The following is a 9,766-nucleotide window of genomic DNA, read 5'->3' on the forward strand; positions in this document are numbered from 1 at the left end:
TCTCTCTCTCTCTCTCTCTCGCTCTCTCTCCTTCCCCCCTCTCTCTCTCTCTCTCTCTCTCTCTCTCTCCTTCCCCTCTCCTTCCCCTCTCTCTCTCCTTCCTCTCTCTCTCTCTCTCTCTCTCTCTCTCTCTCTCTCTCCCTTCCCCCTCTCTCTCGCCCTCTCTCTCTCTCTCTCTCTCCTTCCCCTCTCTCTCGCCCTCTCCTTCCCTCTCTCTCGCCCTCTCCTTCCCCTCTCTCTCGCCCTCTCCTTCCCCTCTCTCTCGCCCTCTCCTTCCCTCTCTCTCGCCCTCGCCCTTCTCGCCCTCGCCCTTCTCGCCCTCGCCTTCTCGCCCCTCGCCTCGCCCCTTCTCGCCCTCGCCCTTCTCGCCCTCGCCTTTCTCGCCCTCGCCTTTCTCGCCCTCGCCCTTCTCGCCCTCGCCTTTCTCGCCCTCGCCTTTCTCGCCCTTCTCGCCCTCGCCCTTCTCGCCCTTCTCGCCCTCGCCCTTCTCGCCCTCGTCTCGCCCTCGCCCTTCTCGCCCTCGCCCTTCTCCCCTCGCCTTTCTCGCCCTCGCCCTTCTCGCCCTCGCCCTTCTCCCCTCGCCTTTCTCGCCCTCGCCCTTCTCGCCCTCGCCCTTCTCCCCTCGCCTTTCTCGCCCTCGCCCTTTCTCGCCGCTTCTCGCCCTCGCCCTTCTCGCCCTCGCCCTCGCCCTTCTCGCCCTCGCCCTCGCCCTTCTCGCCCTCTCTCCCCTCGCCTTTCTCGCCCTCGCCTTTCTCGCCCTCGCCCTTCTCGCCCTCGCCCTTCTCGCCCTCGCCCTCGCCCTTCTCGCCCTGCCCGCCCTCGCCCTCTCGCCCTGCCCTTCTCGCCCTCGCCCTTCTCGCCCTCGCCCTCGCCCTTCTCGCCCCTCGCCCTTCTCGCCCTCGCCCTCGCCCTTCTCGCCCTCGCCCTCGCCCTTCTCGCCCTCGCCTTTCTCCCCTCGCCTTTCTCGCCCTTCTCGCCCTCGCCTTTCTCGCCCTCGCCCTTCTCGCCCGCCTTCTGCCCTCCTCGCCTTTTCTCGCCCTCGCCTTCTCGCCCTCGCTTCCTCGCCCTCGCCTTCCTCGCCCTCGCCTCCTCGCCCTCGCCCTCCGCTCCTCGCCCTCGCCTTGCCTCGCCCTCGCCGCCCTCGCCCTCGCCGCCCTCGCCCTCGCCGCCCTCGCCCTCGCCGCCCTCGCCCTCGCCGCCCTCGCCCTCGCCGCCCTCGCCGCCCTCGCCTCGCCGCCCTCGCCCTCGCCGCCCTCGCCCTCGCCGCCCTCGCCCTCGCCGCCCTCGCCCTCGCCGCCCTCGCCCTCGCCGCCCTCGCCCTCGCCGCCCTCGCCCTCGCCGCCCTCGCCCTCGCCGCCCTCGCCGCCCTCGCCCTCGCCGCCCTCGCCTTTCTCGCCCTCGCCTTTCTCGCCCTTCTCGCCTTCTCGCCTTTCTCGCCCTCGCCTTTCTCGCCTTTCTCGCCCTCGCCTTTCTCGCCCTCGCCCTCGCCTTCCTCGCCCTCTTCCTCGCCCTCTTCCTCGCCCTCGCCTTCCTCGCCCTCTTCCTCGCCCTCGCCTTTCTCGCCCTCGCCCTCGCCTTCCTCGCCCTCTTCCTCGCCCTCTTCCTCGCCCTCGCCTTCCTCGCCCTCTTCCTCGCCCTCGCCTTCCTCGCCCTCTTCCTCGCCCTCTTCCTCGCCCTCGCCTTCCTCGCCCTCCTTCCTCGCCCTCGCCTTCCTCGCCCTCGCCTTCCTCGCCCTCTTCCTCGCCCTCGCCTTCCTCGCCCTCGCCTTCCTCGCCCTCGCCCTCGCCCTCGCCTTCCTCGCCCTCGCCTTTCTCGCCCTCGCCCTCGCCCTCGCCCTCGCCTTCCTCGCCCTCGCCTTTCTCGCCCTCGCCTTTCTCGCCCTCGCCCTCGCCTTTCTCGCCCTCGCCCTCGCCCTCGCCTTTCTCGCCCTCGCCTTCCTCGCCCTCGCCTTCCTCGCCCTCGCCTTCCTCGCCGCCCTCGCCCTCGCCGCCCTCGCCCTCGCCGCCCTCGCCCTCGCCGCCCTCGCCCTCGCCGCCCTCGCCCTCGCCGCCCTCGCCCTCGCCGCCCTCGCCCTCGCCGCCCTCGCCCTCGCCGCCCTCGCCCTCGCCGCCCTCGCCCTCGCCGCCCTCGCCCTCGCCCTCGCCGCCCTCGCCCTCGCCGCCCTCGCCCTCGCCGCCCTCGCCCTCGCCTTCCTCGCCCTCGCCTTCCTCGCCCTCGCCGCCCTCGCCCTCGCCGCCCTCGCCCTCGCCTTCCTCGCCCTCGCCTTCCTCGCCCTCGCCTTCCTCGCCCTCGCCCTTCTCGCCCTCGCCCTCGCCCTCGCCCTTCTCGCCCTCGCCCTCGCCCTCGCCTTCCTCGCCCTCGCCTTTCTCGCCCTCGCCTTCCTCGCCCTCGCCTTCCTCGCCCTCGCCTTTCTCGCCCTCGCCTTCCTCGCCCTCGCCTTCCTCGCCCTCGCCTTTCTCGCCCTCGCCTTTCTCGCCCTCGCCTTCCTCGCCCTCGCCTTTCTCGCCCTCGCCTTCCTCGCCCTCGCCTTTCTCGCCCTCGCCTTTCTCGCCCTCGCCTTTCTCGCCCTCGCCTTTCTCGCCCTCGCCTTCCTCGCCCTCGCCTTCCTCGCCCTCGCCTTCCTCGCCCTCGCCTTTCTCGCCCTCGCCTTTCTCGCCCTCGCCTTCCTCGCCCTCGCCTTCCTCGCCCTCGCCTTTCTCTCTCTCTCTCTCTCTCGACGTAATTAAAGTCTCTCGTCCTTGGAGCCAGTCTTGTAAATCTTTTCTGCACTCTAAGGCAGATACACTATTCCAGTTGAGACCGAACTCGTGTTTTATAAAGGTTCATAATAACTTCCTTGCTGTTGTACTCTGCCTCTATTTCTGAAGCTTAGGATCTTGTATGCTTTTTGAGCCCCAGCTCTCTGGTGCAATTCTAAATGAGGTGTATGAACACAGTTAGTTTATAATACCTTTCCTCAAAATGTATCATTGCACTTTTCTGCGTTAAATTTCATCTGCCACGTATCCGCCCATTCCACCAGTCTGCTGTGTCTTCTTGAAGTCTATTGCTATCCTCCTCACTGTTCATTATACTTCAAGTTTTATGTCATTTGCAGATTTTGAAATAGTACCCTGTACACTGAAATCCAAGTCATTAATAGATATCACCAAAAACAGTGGTCCTAGTACCGATCCCCTGGGGAACCCCACTGTATACCTTCCTCCAGTCTGTAAAACAATCCATTACTACTTTCTGTTTCCTGTCACTTAGCCAATTTCATATCAATGCTGCCATTGTCTTGTTTTATTCCATGGGCTTCAACTTTGCTGGCAATCCTATTATCTAGCACTTTATCAAACGCCTTTTTGGAAGTCCATGTACGTCCCTCTGTTACTTCATCAAAAAACTCCCAAGTTAGTTAAACACTATTTGCCTTTAACATCTGTGCTGGTTTTCCTTTAATCCAAACTTGTCCCAGTGCCAATTTTGTCCTGTATTATTATTTCAGTATAGGACAGTAAGTGTTTAGGGACAAAAACTTATTTTAGTTTTAGCCAGCATCAAGTTCAGATATTTGTAAATATGAACATAAATAGGAGTAGGCCATTCAGCCCCTCAAGCCTGCTTTGCCCTTTAATATGATTATGGCTGATCTTCATTTTCCTGCATTATCCCCATAAAACTTGATTCTCTTAATATTTAAAAATCTATTGATCTCTGTCCTTGAATATACTTAATGACTCTAGCCTCTGGGCTAGAGAATTCCACAGATTCACCATCCTCTGAGTGGAGAAATTTCTCATCTCAGTCCTAAATGGCTGACACCCCTGCTTCTAGACTCTCCAGCCAGGGGAAATATTCTGCATCTACCCTATCATGCCCTGTATGAATTTTGTATGTTTTAATTAGATCATCTCATCTTCTAAACTCTAGACAATATAGGCCTAGTCTCTGCATGGGACAATTCCTCCCCCACCCCATCCCATGAATCAGTCTAGTGAACCTTTGATGCACTCCCTCTATAGCAAGTATATCCTTCCTTGGGTAAAGAGACCAAAATTGTACACAATACTCGGTCCTATATAATTGCAGTAAGACGTCTATACTCATACTCAAATACTCTTGCAATAAAGGCCATCATACCATTTGCTGCCTTAATTATTTGCTGTACCTGCATTTTAACTTTTAATGATTCGTGTACATGGACTCCCAGGTCCCTCTGAACACCAACATTTCCCAATCTCTCACCATTTATAAAAAAAAATACTCTTTTTCCTACCAGTGGATAATTTCACATTTCTCCACATTGAGGGCTCAAGTTTTGGCCTGAGTTGCTCCTAATTTTTTGGAGCATCTTAGAAATTGCAATTCTCAGCATTTAGTTTGCTCCAGTTCTAGTGAGTTAGAATAGTTTCATTGTAGAACGTTTTTTTTTCAAAAGGGCATATGTTCAGTCACTTGCGCCTGTTTTGCAAGTTTAGGCAGTGAACACTTACTCCAAACTAACTTAGAATGGAGGAAGTGTAAATTTTGTATGCTCAGAAAAACTTTGCCTACACAAATCAGGCGTAAGGAACGAGAGATGGGGGGGAAGGGGGGGTTTACAAGCATTAAACATTTCACTTTTACAAATAGAGCCATCAATAATAAATGCTAAATCAATAAATCAATCAAAAAAAAAATGAAAAATCAATCCATAAATAAAAAGTTAACTTTTGACTCACTGCAGCACTGGAAGCCCTCCAACAACGTGCTGGGATGGGGGCCCCTAGTGTGTGTGTGTCTGTCTCGCTGTAGCTCGCTATCTCGTTGTATCTCTGATAATGAGAGGAGGGAGGGGGGCTGAACAGGGCACAACGCTGGCTCCAACGGAGGACTTCGGGCGGGGCTCGCCCCCAGCGAGAGGGCGAGCAGACCCCACCGACGACTAGGTAAGATGTCGGCCCGGGACAGGGGCGACGTCCCTTCGGCCTGGGATAGGGTCGTCGCCCGGAGACAGGACGCGCTGGGAGGGCCGGGAGTTACTGCGCATGCGCGCAGCTGCCGGCACTGTTTTTGGCGCTGGGCTGTAACTCCCCCCAGAGCTGCTGCTGCGCCGCACTGAGCTGGAAACGGGCCTACAGACATCAGAGAATCGCAAGGTAAGTATTCGGCGCAATTTTTGTTGTACAAATTAGGCGGGCCTCTCCGATGTGCGCTGTTCCAACGGGGGTCCGAAACTTGAGCCCTATGTTCCATTTGCCATGTTCTTGCCCACTTACTTTGCCTGTCTATATGCCCTTGAAGCCTCTTTGCATCCTCCTCAACTTGCATTCCCACCTAGCTTTGTATCATTAGCAAATTTGGATATATTACATTTGGTCCCCTCATCCAAACCATTGATCTTGATTGTGAATAGCTCGGGCTCAAACACCGATCCTTGCGGTACCCCACTAGTTACAGCCTGCCAACCCGAAAATGACCCGTTTATTCCTACTCTCTGTTTTCTATCCGTTAACCAATCTTCAGTCCATGCTGGTTATTATTCCCAATCCCATGAGCCATAATTTTCTATAATAACCTCTTGTGTGGCACCTTATAGAATGCCTTCTGAAAATCCAAATCCACCACATCCACTGGTTTTCCCCCCCTTATCTATTCTGCTAGTTACCATCTCAAAAAATTACCAGATTTGTCAAACATGATTTCCCTTTCATAAAATCTGTGTTGACTGCCCAATCCTATTCTTTTCTAAGTGCCCTGTTGCCACATCCTCAATAGATTCTAGCATTTCCCCTTCTGATGCCAGGCAAACTGGTGTGTGATCTCCCCTACTTTCTTAAATATTGGGGTTACATTTGCTACCTTCCAATCCGCGGGAACCGAAGATGACAACCAATGCCATCTCTTTCAAAACCCTAGACTGTCGGCCATCAGGTCCAGAGGATTCATCTGCTTTCAGTCCCGCTAATTTCTCCAGTACTATCTTTTTACTAATACTAATTTTTTTCACTTCCTCATTCCCTTGGTTCTCCACTATTTCTGGAAGGTTTTTTGTGTCTTCTGTGAAGAGACACAAAGTATTTGTTTAATTTGTCTGCCATTTCCTTATATTATAATTTCTCATTTACTTTTGCTAATCTTTTCCTTTTTGCATACCTATAGAAGCTTTTACAGTCTTTGTCTCGCTAATTTACTCATTCTGTTTTCCCTTGATCAATTTCTTGGTCCTCCTTTACTGAATTCTAAAATCCTCCCAATCCTCAGGCTTACTGCTCTTTTTGGCAACATTGTATTGATCTTTGCATCAATGTATTATACAAATAAAATATCTAAACAACTACTTGCATTTATAAAGGGGGCAATTTTTGAGTGACTGATTCTATCAGGCAGAAGGTGGGCAGTGTAACCCCACTACCTACCCGATTGCATCGGCCTGAGACCTGGCCAATTTTTGTGCTTGGGCATCATTTCCATATTGTTGGTCAGCTGCCTGCTGATTGGAGAAAGACACAAAATCTGGCGGCTCCAGCATAAAGCTCCAGCAGGTAGGTTAAAGTGTGGGGGGGGGGGGTGAAATCTATCATGGAGAGGTTGGGGGTCAATTTCTGAGGGGAAGGAGAAGTGAACATTCTCCAGGTCCATCATCCAGCTGATTCACAGGAAACCCTGCTCCTCGGAGATTCCTGAAAGCTGGTAAGGAAGTACTGTGCTAGTAAACTTTGTTGACTCTCAAATCTCCCAAAGGCATTCAAGAACTGTGATACTAATTTATCACATTATCCATGGAGCTGCTCACTGATGGTCCTGTAGCCGAAGGAGACACAAAATGACAGGTTCCATCAGGAGGAAAAGTGACAATGAAATGGAGACTATTACATAAGAGAAGATTTTTGGACAATTTTTACATATTCCCTAATGGAGGTCCTAATTTTTAACCCAATCTTCCCTTAACCATCTTACTTTCTCAAAGGAACATATGAAAACTGAATGGTGACAGGAAAAGACATTTTACTTTCCTGAAAGAACCCTGAGCTTGACCCGAAGTAAAATTGTGTAAGTTGTTAGTTTCATTAATAAAATTCAAAATAACAGTAAGAGCAAAACACACATGCACAGACAATTTTTGGCATGTTGCCAAAATATAAAATGCAATAAGTACTTAAATGTATTTTTTTTTTGTTTGAATGTTTTGTTGTTGTGGAATATTACCATTTTAAAGGTCAAGTTTTAACTTTGTAGGTGATAGTTTAATTTAAATAAGGTCTACATAGAATTACAGCAGCCGGGATTTTGCTCACCTCAGCGGGTCTGGGGCGGGTGATGTGGGGGATGGGTCATGGCCCCCCTGCTAGGTCCATCCCGCTGCCTAAAATTAATTTACGTTGATGGGGCTTGTTAATCCCACCCAGCGTGTATCCTGGGCCAGTTAGAGGAAGGTGACTCGTCATCAGCTGGTTTCCTTAAAGGGACATGGCCACCTTGTGCTGTCAGTGTTCTACAGCATTGAAGTGCTGCAAACACCTCCCTTCTCCTCACTTCCCATAAGCGGAAGAGACCTCCATAGCCTGACTGCACATTGCAGAGGAGGTCACAAGCAGGGATGTCATCAGGAGGACCTGGATGCAGTGGTGCAAACCTTTCAATGATCTAATTAGATCACAAAGTGTTAGTACAAAGCCACATTCACTTTCATCTTGTTGTGCCTCCCATCACATCCCCATCATTCTGCCTACCCTACCCGACTCCTGCACATCCTTACACCAACTTACCTTGCACCTACGTCCATCCCTCTTTATCGACATTACCGCATCCCCATCTCACTAGTCACCCCTCACACTCATCCTCGTGCAACCATACCAACTAACAGCATACAAAGGTAGGCACTTGGGTGTTTTATCTAATGTTCCTGTGAAGTTTCTGTTGTTGTGCTATCAAACATTGAAACCTTTATTTTCAACACTTTCTTTTCTTGGACAGATTTGTGTGCACCTTTGGAAGTGGCTTAGTGAGTTGCAGAGAATGGTGAGACATAATGGTACCCCACACAATGGCGGTGAGTGAAAGGAATGGCTTGAACATTGTGGGGTGGTGCCAATCTGTGCATCATGTGGCATCCAGGGTGTACAGCATCGGGTGAAGTAAATCTGATCAGCGTGAGGGCATCTCTGGCCTGGGCAGCAATGTGCTCAGGTGCTGATGCCCTCTGTCCTGTGCAACATCAGGTGATTGCGGACAAGGTTAGTGTTGGTGCTGCTGGTGTTGGGGCTGATTGTGGTGGGATTCTGAGGACCAAGGTGAGACAGTATAAAGGGCACCCATGTTGATGAAATAAATGGCAGGTGACGTAGAGATGACTGAAGCATTCTATGAATGGTGAGAAAATTCTTTCAATGAGGTGAGAGTGGATGGAAAGTGGAAAGCCTGCAAAATCTATGCTGGAAATGGACTGAGAAACAGCTTGTGGCTGAGGAAAGTGGTGATCTGTCAGGTTGTAGCTTTTACTGTAGTTTTGAAGCTGCCAAGTAATCAAATGGAGCAGTGGCCATTGAACTTCCGCCACTCCCAGTTGGACGTGTTCCCCAAACAGAGTGGTTCCCGTGGCCATGAAGTTTAAGTTTAAAAAGCCTGTTAAGGACCTGTTGCATTATAATGGGTATACTTAGGCCGCCCCCCCCGTTGCCTGTCGGGTCTGTCAGCGCTGAGCAAAAAAAACACTTTCCCACCCGACCATTAGCAATCTCATTGTGCGAGGCCCCTTGGGGAAGAGTGACCATAATATGGTGGAATTCTGCATTAGGATGGAGAATGAAACAGTTAATTCAGAGACCATGGTCCAGAACTTAAAGAAGGGTAACTTTGAAGGTATGAGGCGTGAATTGGCTAGGATAGATTGGCGAATGATACTTAGGGGGTTGACTGTGGATGGGCAATGGCAGACATTTAGAGACCGCATGGATGAATTACAACAATTGTACATTCCTGTCTGGCGTAAAAATAAAAAAGGGAAGGTGGCTCAACCGTGGCTATCTAGGGAAATCAGGGATAGTATTAAAGCCAAGGAAGTGGCATACAAATTGGCCAGAAATAGCAGCGAACCTGGGGACTGGGAGAAATTTAGAACTCAGCAGAGGAGGACAAAGGGTTTGATTAGGGCAGGGAAAATGGAGTACGAGAAGAAGCTTGCAGGGAACATTAAGGCAGATTGCAAAAGTTTCTATAGGTATGTAAAGAGAAAAAGGTTAGTAAAGACAAACGTAGGTCCCATGCAGTCAGAATCAGGGGAAGTCATAACGGGGAACAAAGAAATGGCAGACCAATTGAACAAGTACTTTGGTTTGGTATTTACTAAGGAGGACACAAACAACCTTCCGGATATAAAAGGGGTCAGAGGGTCTAGTAAGGAGGGGGAACTGAGGGAAATCTTTATTAGTCGGGAAATTGTGTTGGGGAAATTGATGGAATTGAAGGCCGATAAATCCCCAGAGCCTGATGGACTGCATCCCAGCGTACTTAAGGAGGTGGCCTTGGAAATAGCGGATGCATTGACAGTGATTTTCCAACATTCCATTGACTCTGGATCAGTTCCTATTGAGTGGAGGGTAGCCAATGTAACCCCACTTTGTAAAAAAAGGAGGGAGAGAAAACGGAATTATAGACCGGTCAGCCTGACCTCAGTAGTGGGTAAAATGATGGAATCAATTATTAAGGATGTCATAGCAGCGCATTTGGAAAGAGGTAACATGATAGGTCCAAGTCAGCATGGATTTGTGAAAGGGAAATCATGCTTGACAAATCTTCTGGA

General features: G+C 51.5%; 1 protein-coding gene across 1 annotated transcript in view; it reads right to left on the minus strand.

Annotated features, from left to right (window-relative positions):
- LOC139228927 (ribosome-binding protein 1-like) overlaps positions 1 to 7,766 on the minus strand; it is an 8,520-nt gene extending 754 nt beyond the window's left edge. Inside the window, exons 1-3 of the mRNA XM_070860455.1 lie at positions 7,745 to 7,766; positions 5,827 to 6,024; positions 1,230 to 2,770 (exon numbers count right to left, since the gene is read on the minus strand). Coding sequence (XP_070716556.1) covers positions 1,230 to 2,770; positions 5,827 to 6,024; positions 7,745 to 7,766 — 1,761 coding nt within the window. The remainder of the gene's footprint in view (positions 1 to 1,229; positions 2,771 to 5,826; positions 6,025 to 7,744) is intronic.
- Between the last annotated feature and the right edge of the window lie 2,000 nt (positions 7,767 to 9,766).

Source organism: Pristiophorus japonicus, chromosome 2 (genome assembly GCF_044704955.1).
Source record: "Pristiophorus japonicus isolate sPriJap1 chromosome 2, sPriJap1.hap1, whole genome shotgun sequence".
In the NCBI taxonomy this organism is placed as follows: Eukaryota; Metazoa; Chordata; class Chondrichthyes; family Pristiophoridae; genus Pristiophorus; species Pristiophorus japonicus.